Source organism: Solanum dulcamara, chromosome 12 (assembly GCF_947179165.1).
Source record: "Solanum dulcamara chromosome 12, daSolDulc1.2, whole genome shotgun sequence".
Lineage (NCBI taxonomy): Eukaryota > Viridiplantae > Streptophyta > Magnoliopsida > Solanales > Solanaceae > Solanum > Solanum dulcamara.
Genome location: NC_077248.1, coordinates 14,638,168 through 14,653,480, shown reverse-complemented (window position 1 = coordinate 14,653,480; position 15,313 = coordinate 14,638,168). Strand labels below are relative to the sequence as shown.

Here is a 15,313-nt window from a genome sequence, read left to right as displayed (position 1 = left end):
ACAAAATAAAGGGTAGGCATTTTCTAACCAAAAAAAATAAATAATAATCATCCAATTAGAATTCAGAAAGGACACACTCCTTTTAGAATACGGATAGCCCAAATTTTTACAATTCCACAACCAATTAGGATTTGGAGAAAATAAATTTGTACAATTCCACTAGAGTTCTAACCTAAAAAGTAATTATAGTTACTTTGGGAGAAGGACTCCCTCACCGTTACTATTTGTCTATAAATAGACTCTCTCTTTTTATTTATTTTTATCATTGGCATTAACAATTTTGATGCTCCTTTTTGCATACACTTTTGAGTTCATTGTGCAGAATCAAGATACGAGGTACGTTTTTCTTTTTTGTTTTTTTTCTTTTCCTCTTTTTTTTGCTTTGTTCTTTTGTTCTTTTGTGTGTTTTTTTAATCAATAAAAGCAATAGTTGTATCTTATGGAGACAATAATTTTACACATCCTTGATGAATACTTTATACCATCTGACTCGAAGGTGCCGCATTGTTCGAATCAAAAACTTTATCCTGTCTAAGGCAAAAATCTTACATAATTTGTGGCAAAAACTTTACACTATCTAAGTCAAAAGACACCACATAGTTCAAGACAAAGACTTTACACCGTCTAAGGCAAAGAATTTACATGATTTATCACAAAAAATGTACACCGTTTGAGTCAACGACATCACATAGTCCAAGCCAAAGACTTTACACTATTTAAGGCAAAGACTTTACATGATTTGAATTGAAGGTATCACGTCGTCCGAGCCAAAGACTTTACACCATCTAAGGCAAAGACTTACACCGTCTGAGTCAAAGACATCTCATAGTCCAAGCCAAAGACTTTACACCATCTAAGGCAAAGACTTTACATAATTTATGGAAAATACACCATCTGAGTCAAAGGCATTCCATAGTCCAAGCCAAAGACTTTACACCATCTAAGGCAAAGACTTTACATAATTTATGGCAAAGACTTTACACCGTTTGAGTCAAAGGCTCCCATAGTCCAAGCCAAAGACTTTACTCCATCTAAGAAAAAGACTTTACATGATTTGTGGCAAACACTTTATACCGTCTGAGTCAAAGGCATCTCATAGTCCAAGCCCAAAGACTTTATACCGTCTAAGACAAAGACATTACGCGATTTGTAAAGTCTTTCCACCATCTAGATTAGGCATAGTTATTGCTCAAAGAATATAATCATTCATTATTGAGATTCATGATTATTGAATTACTAATTTAAGAGCTAATAAAATATTATTATTATTTTTAGCATTTTGATTGATTAGTTGTCACTTTTTTAGAAATCCTTTTGATTGCATTATATTGCATATTTCTTTAAAGATTTCTTTTACATTTCAGCTTCAAGAGTTATTTACTCATATTGATGCATTGATGTAATCGCATTAAGCTTGGATTTTCTCCTAAACATCATTGTTTATCACCTTGTGTTTCGATAGTACGAGATATATATCATTGTATGAAAACATCAAAGCCATGAGAAACTTAATATATCAGAAACCAAACTTCTTAATCTAAAACATATCCAAAATTTATAGCTCAAATCCCTTAGGATCATTCTAAACAAACTTCAAAAATGAATTTCACATGCATAAAAGCTGACAGATTCATATTTGCATGATCTTATTAAAATACTCATATCTCAGTGTAGAGAAGCAGAAAAAAAGATTCATAGAACTACAACATGTACAATAATCACAACTAATAGCTTTACAAATTTGTACGAATATTTTCTTGAAGTTAATTCAAATTCTTTCCTAATTGGCCTTCTCTAATTCACACATTATTTATGACAATCTACAAGAACATTATGATGCTCAAATAATAGCGTGCCCCATTTCTTTTTAACTTATGAGACTAAACTTAGGATGTAACTCTAAGCACCACGGACCTTGGCGGAGAGGGTCAAGTGAGACTATGTTTTTTTTGGATACTCATGCGACTGAACTCAGAATGTAATTCCAAGCACCTACGTACCTCAGTGAAGAGGATCAAGTCATAACATAGTTCTGAAAGAGTGATTTTTTATTTTTTTGTGTCCTAAATTTTGCCGTGGCTGCCTCTTTCGAGATTTTCAACCTAGCGGATATTATTTTAATTTTTTTGATATCGTGCACAATTTATACTCTTATGGTCTAGGAGTAACATACATTCTATGCTCATACCTTAAGGAGAGTGTTTTGTTCTTTAAGGATAGTATCTTTTTATGAACTTTCCATTAATAGGGCCAATGCGCAATCCTTCTGAGTCAACCAGTTTGTAAGCGCCACTTGAATATACTTCTTGTACCACATATGGTCCATCCCATTTAGAGGAGAACTTGCTACCAGATCGACGAGAAATAATAATGGGCCTGCTTATAACAAGAACTTGATCACCCACTTGAAAGCATCTAAGACGAACCTTCTTATTAAAAGATCAAGCTAGACGAGCTTGATAACATTTCAGACTTTGTTGGGCCTCTAGTCTTTTTTCATCAAGAGCCTCCAATTCTTCATGGCGTAATCGAGAATTTTCTTCATTAATGAGTCCTTCTTGAATGGCAAGGCGCAATAATGGGATTTGATACTCAAGTGGAAGGACTGCTTCAACTCTATAAATAAGAAAATAGGGAGTCGTTTGTGTTGGCATGCGATACGTAGTCCTATATACCCAAAGAGCCTCTTCCATTCTTTCATGTCAATCTCTCTTAGACTTGAAAACAACTTTCTTCAATAAGTTGCAGAGTATCTTGTTAAATACTTCAGTAAGACCATTAGCAGCCACATAATACATAGAGGAATCGCATTGCTTGAAGCCAAAAAGATCACATATCTTCGTTATTAACTTGTTATCAAATAGCTTGCCATTATATGTCAATATGTATCGAGGAATACTAAAATGGTAGATAATATTGACTCGAATGAAGTTAGCGACATTCTCTTTCTTTACTTCTCTAAGAGAAACAACTTCTGCCCATTTTTAGAAGTAGTCAGTTACAGCCAGGATGTACAAATGTCCACCAGAGGACTTAGGCAATAGTCCAACAACATCCAAACCCCAAGCTTTAAATGACTATGAGCCAATAGTTAGATGCAATATTTCTGGGGGTTGATGTATAAAAATTCGCATGGAATTGGCAAGCTTTACATCTTCGGATGTAATCCAGACAATCTTTCACCATGGTTTGTCAGTAATACCTCATCCTTTTTTATGTGAAATGAAGTTTTGGCCCAGATTGATGCGCTCTACATACTCCAGAATGTGCTTTTTGCATAGCTTGAATAGATTTATCTGCCCTCAAACATCGTAAAAGAACTCCATCGAACGACCGCCTGTAAAGTTTATTTTTATAATAAAGAAAATGAGGGGATCGCCATCGAATTTCTGTCCTTATTTAAAGATTTTCTGGCAATATTCCATAACACAAGTAATCTATTATTGATTGTCGTCAATCTTTAATTTCAACCTCTGATGTGGCGATAACTTGTCAAAATTCTTCTTCATGCTCATTTGGAGGCTGAGTTATCCATCTTTGGCAAACCACAACTTGCATTTCATCAGGCGATACTAATGTAGAAGCTAAAGTTGCCACATCATCAACCTTCTTATTTTCCTTTCTAAGGACATATTGAATAGTCACCTCTCCAAACCATCCTATCATCTTTTGAGCATAATTGCAGTATGGGAGTAACTCAGACTTCTTTACCTTATAATTACCCAAGACTTGATTGATCACCAACTTGGGGTACCTAAAAATTTATAGTTGCAATTGTTTCATATCAATGGCCATTTCAAGCCCAAGTAAGAGTGCTTGATATTGAGCAATATTATTGGAGCAGTGTTGTGTTAGAGTGAAGGAGTACGGTAAAACTTCTCCATGGAAAGTGAAAAATATCACTCCAGCACCGGCTCCTTCACAATGTGTAGCACCATCAAAATACATCTTTCAAGGTGGCTGAATTTCCACTAGCATTGCGTCTTCAACAAGTAATTCATCAGATAACTCCCAATCATTTGAAATTGGATGATTGGCCAAGAAATCTGCTAGCACTTGTCCTTTTATTACCTTTTGAGATATATACATAATTTCAAATTATTTAAATTTGAGGTATCACCTTGCTAGTCGATCACTTAAGATAGGCTTGGACATGACAAACTTAATAGGATTCGCTTTAGAGACAAGTTGTACAATATGAGCTTGGAAGTAATGCTTCATCTTTTGAATTGAGAATACGAGTGTCAGACATAATTTCTCAATAGGTAAATACTTGATCTCATTTTGTGTTATCGTCCTACTCAAGCAATACAGGGCATTTTCTTTCCCTTTATTATTTTCTTATGCGAGAAGTCCTCCTACTGACCTTTCTTGTGCTGCAATGTATAAAATCAATGGTTTCTTAGGTATAGGAGCTACAAGTACTGGAGGCTTCATCAGATAAGATTTTATGTTCTCGAAAGCATTGATACAAGACTGGTCTCATTCAAAAGGAACATCTTTCTTCATAAGGATACCGAATAGTTGACATCTCCCAGCCAGATTTGAGATAAACCTCCTAAGGTATGTTAATTTTCCCTATAAGCTTTTTAACTCATGAATATTTTTTGGCTCAAGCATCTTCAAAATAGCATCTATCTTATCTTGATCAATCTCAATTTCTCAATGTCGAACAATAAAATCGAGAAACTTTCTCGAAGTAACTCCAAAGGCACATTTTAAAGGGTTCATTTTGAGTTGGTATCTTCGAAGTCGTTCGAACACCATTCTCAAATCTTGCAAGTGGTCATCACTCTTCCTTGATTTCACCACTAAGTCATCAACATAGCACTCAACATTATTATGAAGTATTTCATCAAAAATATTCTGCATGGTTCATTGATAAGTAGACCCGATATTTTTTTAACCAAAAGACATTACTTTGTAGCAATATATACCTTTAGGAGTGTGAAATGCAGTAAGTTCTTCATCCCTTGGTGCCACGCGAATTTGATTATATCCAGATGAGCCATCCATGAAAGACATTATCTCGTATCCAGTCATGGCATCAATCATAAGCTCAGGAATTGGAAGAGGAAATTTATTAAGATCTCTAAAGTCAACACAAACTCGCATTTGGCCATTCTTCTTTCTTACAGGTATGATGCTTGAAATCCATGTAGGATATTTGACTTCACGAATGAAACCTTCTTCAATGAGCTTGTTAACTTCAATTTCAATCAAAGGAACCAGTTTAGGTCTAAAGCGATGTTGAGCTTGTTTTATAGGATGAGTGCCTCGTTTCACAGTAAGACGATAAATTGCAACTTTAGGGTCTAGTCCTGGCATCTCTTTGTAACTCCAAGAAAATACATCCCTAAATTCCATAAGCATCTCAATATATTTCTTCTCTTCATCATCGTCTAGTGAAGCACTTACATATGTAGGCCTTATATCATCATCAACCCCAAGATTTACTTCCTTCAATGCATCAACAGTATTCTTTACCCCTTCCTCGAGTTCAGGTGGCATATCTTGAGCATCCTCATCTTCTTGAGGATCACCATCATTAAAAGATATATGATGGTATGCATGAATATCAACAAATCCATCCTCAATTTTTGCATATAGTGAAGTACTTTCCTCATCACAAATTGTGATGTGATTTGATGATCTCATACTTTCTTCATCTTTATCTCGCTCCCTAGTGTGAACTATGGTATAAGTTCTTGCTCTCAGGGCATTCCCACATAAAACTACAAGTTTTGTTTCTCGCCTCATTCTAGAAGGAATCAAACTTGGGCAATTCTTAGGTGAATTATGCTCTCAAGCATGTATCCGTTCTTCCATTGTTCTATAATTTTCTTGGCGCTTGTATTTCTTCTTTATTGGTCCCAACCGATCAAATACTGAAGTTTTTGGAGTTGATTCGATAAGCCGATCAAATGCAGAAATAATAGGAGTTATGCCATTAAGTTGATCAAACACAGAAGGCTTCTTGTTGAACATCATAGGTTCTTCCACAGGGGTAATGTAGTTGATGCTCATCCTTTTAATAGACATTCGAACTGGCGATGGTTGTTTGTAACCCAATCCTTCGTGCGATTGCTTGACAACATACTCTCTCTCTATCATCATCCTTTGAGTTAGATTTAACCAATGATTTGCCTTTTTCAATAACTTCATTTGGAAATTTTCATACTTTAAAAGCTTCATTGGGATTGTACCCTGCTTTCACCAACAACTTATATGCATTTGGGTCAAAACCCTCATTTGTACGCTTTTTAGAAAGTGATTCATATGAATCATGATTTGATGGTCTGACAAATCCCTCTATCATTTTTTAAGGTGATTTGATTGCATCAATTTGCTTGATAGGAAATATCAACTTGCTACTCTACAACTCAGAGGGTGGGGTCTTGACTTTGTTTGTCTTTGGGACATAGTGAGAAATAAGAATCACTCTCTTACTTGAACATGCCTCACTTGTCTTAGGTATTTTACTCATATGTGAAAGCATTTTATTCTTTTCAATCATGATCCTCGCATTATCAGGTGTTATATCAACCTTTTTTGTGATACCAACCTTTCTAATTGGTATCGTGTTATCAACTTTGACTTCTTTTGATATATGGTTCTTTAGTAGAATTTTCCATCAGCAAAATGAACTTCTGTCTCGGTGAAAGATTCGTCATCAACAGCTACCTTTTTTTAACCCCATCTTCAAAGTATTTAAAACATTGATGGTAGGTGAACGGTACCACTTTGTTCTCATGTATCCATGGCCTTCCTAACAAAATATTATACGAGGTCTTTGAGTCAACAACATGCATACATGCACTCGAACACATATCTCTCATCGTTATATCTAATTTGACAGCGTCAATGGCTCTCTTCCCCCTTGATTAAATCCCTGAATCATCAGACGACTTTCAGACAGTTCATTTATCGAGATTCCAAGTTCCTTCACAGTGCGAATAGGGAAAATATTGACCCCAGATCCATCATCCACCATGATCCTATTTACTTTATGTCCACGCATAAAACCTACCATATTTAAAGGACTATTATGCAACACTTCACCCAATCAAAGATCATCATTGGTGAATGTAACTTCACATTACAAGTGTCCACTTCTTCAGAGTGAGACTTGATAGGGCCTTCATGTGATGGAAGTAATAATGGAAATGAGTCTTCTCCCGTTGTCTCTTCTTTATCAATGTTATAACACGAGGCCTTGGTGTAATAATGAGAAATATTTTTCTGGAACCAACTTGGAAAGAATTCATCTAATGTCACTGGAGAATGTTGTTTTTGATAGTAATTCTCCTCAACTCTTGACTTCTTCACATTCTTCTTTACCCTTTGAGTTTTAGGTAGTTTCTTCATCTTTGCTCTTGTCACTTGCTTACTTGGCTCTCTGTGCAAGCTCATTTTACAACGTCTTTGTCATGTCACTAAAATCCATCCTTCACCATCAGTATAAGAACCACAAGATTGATTTTTCTCTAGAGGTTTATCTTCACCTATTACTTCATTCATCAAAGGAACGAGCGAGGATGTGTTAACATCTATTGGTTTGAAGTCACCAAATTTAATCATTTTTGGTGGTGATGTGGCTAGGACATCACCACCATCATATATTTTGACAAAGTTGCAAAGAACTATGGGATTGAGTGAACCAAAAGTGACAGAGACTTGATTTGAACTCTCCTTCTCGTCTTCAAGCAATATCTTTCCTTCATGGGCCAAGTCCATGATCTTTTCCTTAAAGATAAAACACTTTTCAATAGGATGGCCCATCAAACGATGATATTTACAGTACTTTGGATCATTAGTCCTCCCAGCTTCATCTGGATGCTTCATTTCAGGTAGCTCAAAGAGTTTTAATTCCAAAAGCTCTTCAAAAATTGCTGGAACATCTGAGTCCAAGAATAGATACTCTTTTGCTTACATTTTCTTCAAAGTCAGCTTTCTACTAGCATTATTCTGAAAAATCGCGGTCTTTACCCTTTGATTCTTACTTAGATTTGTAGCCACTTTCAAAGGTACGGCATTAACATTCATAAACTCCTTATTTCCAAACTTAGGTGTCAATTTTCCTCCTTTCTTTACCTCCATTTTGTCTTTTCCCTTGCGAGGCTCATAAATAAGTCGTTCTTCAATTTCGCTTGCAAACATGCTCAACTCCATATCATGAGCATGTGTGGATAGTTCCTAAAATGATTTGGGTTTGATACCCTGTACGATATAACAAAGTCCCCAATGCATTCCTTGAATACACATTTCTATTCTGGAAGTTTCACTAAGCTTATCCTTACAATTGAGGCTTGCATTTTTCCATCGGTTGATGAACTCCATGACATGCTCATCTTCCCATTGACGTGTATTTGTGAGTTCAACCATGCTCACAGTACGCCTTGTGCTATAGAAACGATTGAGAAATTTATGCTCAAATTGTTCCCAACTATCAATAGAGCCAGCCTCGAGATCCGTATATCAATCAAAGGCATTTCCTTGTAAGGAGCGCACAAATTGTTTGACCAGATAATCTTCATATGTTTCAGCATTATTGCAAGTTTCAACAAAATGGATAATGTGTTGCTTTGGATTTCCCATTCCGTCAAATTATTAAAATTTTAGAGGTTGATAGCCTGCAGGCATCTTCAAAACATCAATTCTTGAAGTGTATGGCTTTGCATACGTAAATGATGACTTTGAAGACACGTCATACTTATCTTTGATAGTTTTCATAATAAAGTTCTTCAGTTGATGAATGGGAATTCCTCCTTCAGCAGATACTTGCAGCTCATTACCCACATTTATTTTTGTTGTAACCGAATCTCCCTTTTTTGTATCATGGGACATTTTTCAGGTGCATGACTTGAGTCCCCCTCCATAACATTTTCAACTCTATCCGTCAACTTGACAATTCGATTATCCTAATCTTACACATATTTTGTTAGACCTTCGATTGCCTTTGTCAAACTCGCGAGTTGTTCTTCAATAGTTGAGGCGTTAGTCATCATCGCTTGGATGGCCGTTATGGATGATGGAGTAAAGCACGAATTTTTTCTCAAACTAAAATTTGTTTGAAATAAGTTACGTGGAGTGACTAGGTTGGATCTTATGATCAAGACATCATCTTTATCTTGAATAGTGCAATTCCTTGTGTTAAAAGGACTAAGTCGAGCCAATGTCTTTTCAACAATATCAATTATATTCTCTCCTTCTTCCAATTCATTCAGAAAGAATCTTGTCCCCTTTGAAGATGGAAGATCGAAAATAGAAACTGATGCGACGGCACTTGAAGTGCTTGTTGTCCTAGCAAGTTTGCTATGTTCCTAGTGATGGGTTCCAAACTTCCCATAGTAGCATCCAGTATGTTCTCCACCTCAAAGGAAAACTTGAAATCAGTAGCCTTAGCAATAATAGTACTGGAGTCAAACTTCTTAGACGCCATTTAAGTATTCTTGAAGTTTGATGATCGATGTAAAGAAATGAGAGGTAGAGATTGTCCCACTAGGTGTGCCAAAATTTGTAAACAACAAATTTCAAAGCCGAAAAAAATAAATAATCAAGACCAAAAAATTGGGGTAACAAAGTGTAATATTTAATTTTAAAATGTAGCGCGTGTTACAATCTCTACGATAATTCTCTGATTCTTCAAATAATATGAAATATGTTGAACTTGAATTTGATGTTAGAGTCAAGTGCTTGAATAGCTTGATCTTGAATCTTTGTCTACAAATTTAGATTTGAATTACTCGTCATGAACACTTGTATGGTTATGACGAATAATAAGTATGAATAAGTAACTTGATCTCGAACTTTTTAATATTTGTCTTCGTTCTTGATCATGAACTTGAACTTGAATTTGATTACTTGAACTTTGCAGCTTTGTATAGAATTTGCGGCCTTTGATCCACGAGCTCTCTTCTTGCTTCTTGTTCTTCCATAAACCCCCTCTCTGAGAATAACGAGGACCTCTATTTATAGTTGTAGGGAGTAGTATGCTGGTATGATTTGATTGGTCGGTTTGAACTGACCAATCAGATTCTTTTGGTGAAAAACTTTAATTTGATTGTTCAGAGCATGTCACATATACATGTGACATTATTCTAGTGGCTCATTTAATTTGATTTAAATTGCCACATAACTTCGACACGTGGCATAATCTTAGTGGCTTATTTAATTTGACTTGGATTGCCACATAATTTTGGCATATGACATAATTCTAATGGCTTATTTAATTTTATTTGGTTTTCCATATAACTTTGACACTTGGTGTAATTTTAGTAGCTTATTTAATTTGACTTGAATTGCCACATAACTTTGACAAGTAGTGTCCTTTTAGTGGCTCATTTAATTTGACTTGGATTGCCACATCATTTAAATTATTTTCTTGAATTTAATATAATCCAATTTAATTTACGAATTTAAATTCAATAAAATTTTAATGCTTACAGACTTCCTGTAACTTTTCTTTTGCTTCTATTTTTTTTCCTTCTATTGACTAGTCAATGAGTTTATTTCCTAATAAAATACTAAAAAACAATAACAAAAAGAAATTTGGAAAAAAATTAATAAATAGTAACTAATTTGTTAAATAAATTTTACAATCGTCATCAATTAAACCTTTTGGCAGTCTGATGTGATTATTTTTTAAAACCCTAGAAAAATTCACAGTTACTATTTTTTGAGTGCGCACTAGAAAAAATATTCATATGCAATAGCTCGCAAATCACACAATAGCTCGATTAAAAAGATATTGACAGAAAAATCAATCTCTGACCTTCCTCGTGGGATACCATACCTGCACCGACGACAATGTCCGATGTGAATCAATACTATCAATGTGCAGACTAAAATTTTGGTTTGTTCTTCATTGATTAACAATGTCCAAAATTGAATTCAAAATTTTAAATTACCTTCTATTTTTTCCTTAGTAAGTACTTCAATATTTTGCCCTTTTTTTTTTCTTTCGGCGATCATCATAAACTATAGCCACAAATTACCTTACTAAAAAATAAATTACTTTGAAGAATGACAGTGTAATTTTAGGACCTCTACCACATTATATATATAAAACTTCACAGTTATTTGGAAAGAATACGATTTTTTTTTATAGATTATAATTATTTGGAAAGCCAATTGTTCTATTTAACTTTGATAATTTTTTTCAACTCTTTATATATAAAAACTTCACAAATTTTCCTCAAATCCAAAAGAATAACGAGGTTCAGGGTACCATCTTTAATGCATTTTTTGAATTAATTCTATCGACGTCGTTTCTTTTTTCTTCACAACTGGAACTTACTGTATATTTTAAAACTATTTGAAGTACAATGAATAAAAAATATTAGTATTAATTATATTGAAAAAAGTCATAACCGACGAAAATTGTTTGACACCCAAAACAATAATAACAGTATAATTATAATTTCCATGTAGTTTTAAAAATTGTAATTATATTATTGAAAATTTGGAAAAGAGTAAAAAAATGTCCTTAATTTTTACGAAATTGAACAAAACTGCTCTTAATTAATAGTTTGGAATAAACATGCTCTTTCGTCAATAATTTGATCCAAATATGCTTTTATTATTACTTAATGGATAAAAAAATATCATTTTTCTAATAAATATCTTATATTTCTTATTTTTAAACACATTTTATTAATGAGAGCTTTTTTATTCAATTCCGCATAATTAAAAAATATTTTTAGCCCTTTTTGTTGATAATTTAAGGAACTAGATATTAATTCATTGGTTTTCGTATCCTAACATTTGTCAGTTTCTTTTTGAAGAGAAGAAACGCGTAATTTTTTTTTATAAAGAAAATAGAGGTTACGAAAGTTAAAGAAGGCAAGAAAATAAATAAATTGAAAAATCCTATTCTTTAGGCTTGTTCACAAACTAACAAAACAAATCTTTGAATTCCCTCTAATAATTAATTCTCCTCTAATTTAAACCAAAATAAAAACTGACCATTTCTTTTTCCCTTCCGTTTCTGCTATCCATCATCCTAAAATACTGACTCCTCATTCATTCAATTCACATACCAAATAAACAACTCTTTCAAAACCTCCAAATTAGGAATCCAATTCAATTCTTTAAAATTTTTATTTTTCTTTCACAAACAAACAAAATTGTTCTGACCCGATAGTTTAGTCACAAAATCTGTATGTTATAAATTTCTTCTCTTTTAATGCTTCTTCACAAGAATAGAGAGAGAGAGAGAGAAAGAACCTTTTATTTATAGCCCTTCCTTTACTTCCTGCAACTTTTCAGTTTTTCAGTTTCCATAAAAATTTGAACAAAGAAAAAAAAATAGTATTTCAAAACGACTATAAATACACAACATAAGAAAGAAAACCCTGCACCATCTCTGTCTTTTTCTTCTTGTTATTTATTTATTTATTTCTACAAGTTATAGGTTTGTCCTACTCTAAACCAAGAAACATGTCACAAAGGTTAGCATAGAACAAAATAGGTAGCAACCATCCTCTAATCAACTTGTTATTTGTAACCAAAATCCAACCTTGTTTGCTTCTTTTTTTGCCTGATTTTATGCTGAGATTATTTTTTTTATTTGTTGGTGGTGCTAGTGGTTTACAAATATGGCCATTCAAGCGCAGTTGTATTCGGAGAATCTCGGGTTTTCTTTAGGGAGTTCACAGGATTTAATGGATAATAATGTTTGTGGATTCAATCAATTTTGTTTTAATCCTCAACCGCAGCACCAGCAACAACAACAACAGCCCTGTTTGACACAAATCCAACAGCAACAGTTACATATTCTGAACCAGAAAAATAATTCCCAGAATTTGATGAACACAAATTATACCCAATCACTTATGTTTCCTCATACCCTGGCTTCCCTATTTGAGAAACAGAGGGTCGAGATTGATCACTTCATCAGTTTACAAGTAATTCTTTTTCCCTTCGTCTGTCTCAATTTACGCGAATGACTTTTAATGAGATGATTTATAGTCGTGTAGTACTAACAATTGATTGATTTTGTTGATTAAACAGAACGAGAGGCTGAGATTGGCTTTACAGGAACAGAGGAAGCAACAAGTTGCATTAATCTTGAGAAACTACGAATCAAAGATTCATTTATTACTGAGACAAAAAGACGAAGAAATTGCTAAGGCTTGCAAAAGGTCAAAAGAATTAGAAGATTTCTTGAAAAGGGTTGAAATGGAGAATCAAACATGGCAGAGAATCGCTAATGAAAACGAAGCCATTGCCGTTTCTTTAAACAAAACAATCGAACAACTAAGAGAAAATGCCTGTTTTCAATCAACCAATGTAGGAGATGCAGAGTCTTGCTGTGATGTACCATCAATTGAGGACAAAGTACAATCATCACAACAACAAGAAACGAGAAATATGATGTGCAAAAACTGTAATTCTAGTAAGTCGTGCATGGTTTTCTTGCCTTGTAGGCATCTTTCTTCATGCAAAGATTGTGACTCTTTTCTCCATTCTTGCCCTCTCTGTAATATGGTCAAGAAAGCAACCATAGAGGCTTTGATTTGATCTTCTTTCAAAATCATTAGTCATTCTTGTTTCCTAAGGAAAAAATTAGTCACATAGAGGAACTTTTTTTTCCCATTGTTCAGTTCGCTGACAATTAATGTGAATTTGCATCACGTAAAATTCACCCACGGATATCCTTTCTAGAAAATTCAATACTTTATGTTCGGGTACTTTTACGTAAGTTTTAGAGAATTTAGTTTCAACGGAAGATTTCCTTTATCAGAATCAAAGGGTCTTTCGATAGAAACCTCCACACACCTCCCACCGCCAAAAAAACTATGCAGGAACGCTCACATTTTGAGGAAAGTGTTTGCTATCAACCAAATTTGAATTTGGAACTTTTAATTTATGATGGAAGGATCTTAACCATTCTGTATGAACGGTTGATTGTTAAGGAGCATTGAGTTGTGGGATAAGTTGGGTAGATTAGTCATTTTAAATTCATAAATTAAATTGTTTACTCTTATTTAATCATGGGGGGACTCATTGATCTCTTTTTGGACTTTGTTAATTTTCTGTACTCTCTGAGGAACCCCCTGAATCTTTGATTAATTGAATAGAGTTATTAATAGTAGAGGACAGGACACAGCAGCATCTCTTATATTTTTAGCATTATTTATTTCTTGGAAAACATTACTTTTTACCTTTTGGGGGGTTTTCAAATCTTCCTCTTTAGGATTGATTTGATTATTCATATCTGATTTTAGCAGTCGTTTATTGTGTTTGTTGAATCTTGACTCTGAGTAGATGTCAGAAATTAACAGGGTGGGGTGGGGGGCTGGTATACTGGTACTGCTTTTTTCTGTCAGTCAATTTTATTTTTTTGTAGTTGATCTCCTCTTCCAAATAATCGACCTTTTTTTGTTTCTTTCGGAATGGAAAAATTACTCCTTGAGCTAGTTTGATTTAGAATTGAGTTTAAGTGTTTAACAAGTTGTTATTCAATATATTGTATTATTCAATAGTGTAAATTTAATATTTTTTAAAATTATTACTTAAATTATGTTGTATTATATTGTTTACCTTCATCGCTATGTAACAATGATAAAAAGTTAAGTATTAAAAACACATTTAAAGTATTATTTTTTTTTGAATTTTATACCTAAATTATTGGAAGTGTGAGTTTCATACCTAAACTATCACTTGTTAGTTTGATAAACACACGTCATGGTGTGTACTATCTTTACTCTCTCTACTTTTTGAAAAAATCTTGCCACATGAATAAAATATTTCACTTTTATAAAAATTAAATAAACTATTAATATTAGTTAAAAGTTAAAGTCTAAAGTATTTCTATCCCCAAAGAGAGAAATTACTTTTAAGAAAAAAATTTATATTTTAAAAAAATAAAATTTAAAATTTTTTGCTCATGCACTCTACCCCCCCCCCCCCCCACGCACAAATTCCTGTCTTTTTATTTTTAAATTTCTTTTATAAAAGTTTTTTAAAAAATTCTTACTTCACCCCTCCCCCCTTCAAATAATAATTTAGGTGTTTTCATTTTTATTTTTTAAATTTTTTTTATCCAGCCCTACCTAACCTTCCGCTTTCAATTTTTTTCAAATTTTGTCACAAGGCTTTTCTTAAAATAAATTTTTTACTTCTGTTATATTCGGTATGCAAGTAGAAAAAAATATTTTTCTAAAAATATATTTACATATCTAACACAAAATAAGAAAATTAATATATATATATATATAGGTATAATTTTATTTTTTTAAAAAAATAAAATAAGAACATTTTTAGGAAGGAGTGGGGAGAAGGTGAAGTACGAGGTAAGAAAAATATT

The 15,313-nt window shown here is 33.4% G+C and overlaps 1 protein-coding gene across 3 annotated transcripts; it reads left to right on the top strand.

The window, feature by feature from the left end:
* Positions 1 to 12,211: 12,211 nt before the first annotated feature.
* On the top strand, positions 12,212 to 13,586 carry LOC129876941 (probable BOI-related E3 ubiquitin-protein ligase 2). 3 transcript variants are annotated; one of them, XM_055952420.1, is made up of 3 exons: positions 12,212 to 12,452; positions 12,588 to 12,908; positions 13,015 to 13,586. In XM_055952420.1, exons 2-3 carry the CDS (start codon positions 12,600 to 12,602, stop codon positions 13,522 to 13,524), a joined length of 819 nt encoding a protein of 272 aa, XP_055808395.1. In that variant the 5' UTR covers positions 12,212 to 12,452; positions 12,588 to 12,599; the 3' UTR covers positions 13,525 to 13,586. The 3 variants fall into 3 exon arrangements, with proteins under 3 accessions (XP_055808395.1, XP_055808394.1, XP_055808393.1); XM_055952419.1 differs by having other exon boundaries at positions 12,212 to 12,472; XM_055952418.1 differs by having other exon boundaries at positions 12,212 to 12,908.
* Positions 13,587 to 15,313: the final 1,727 nt, after the last annotated feature.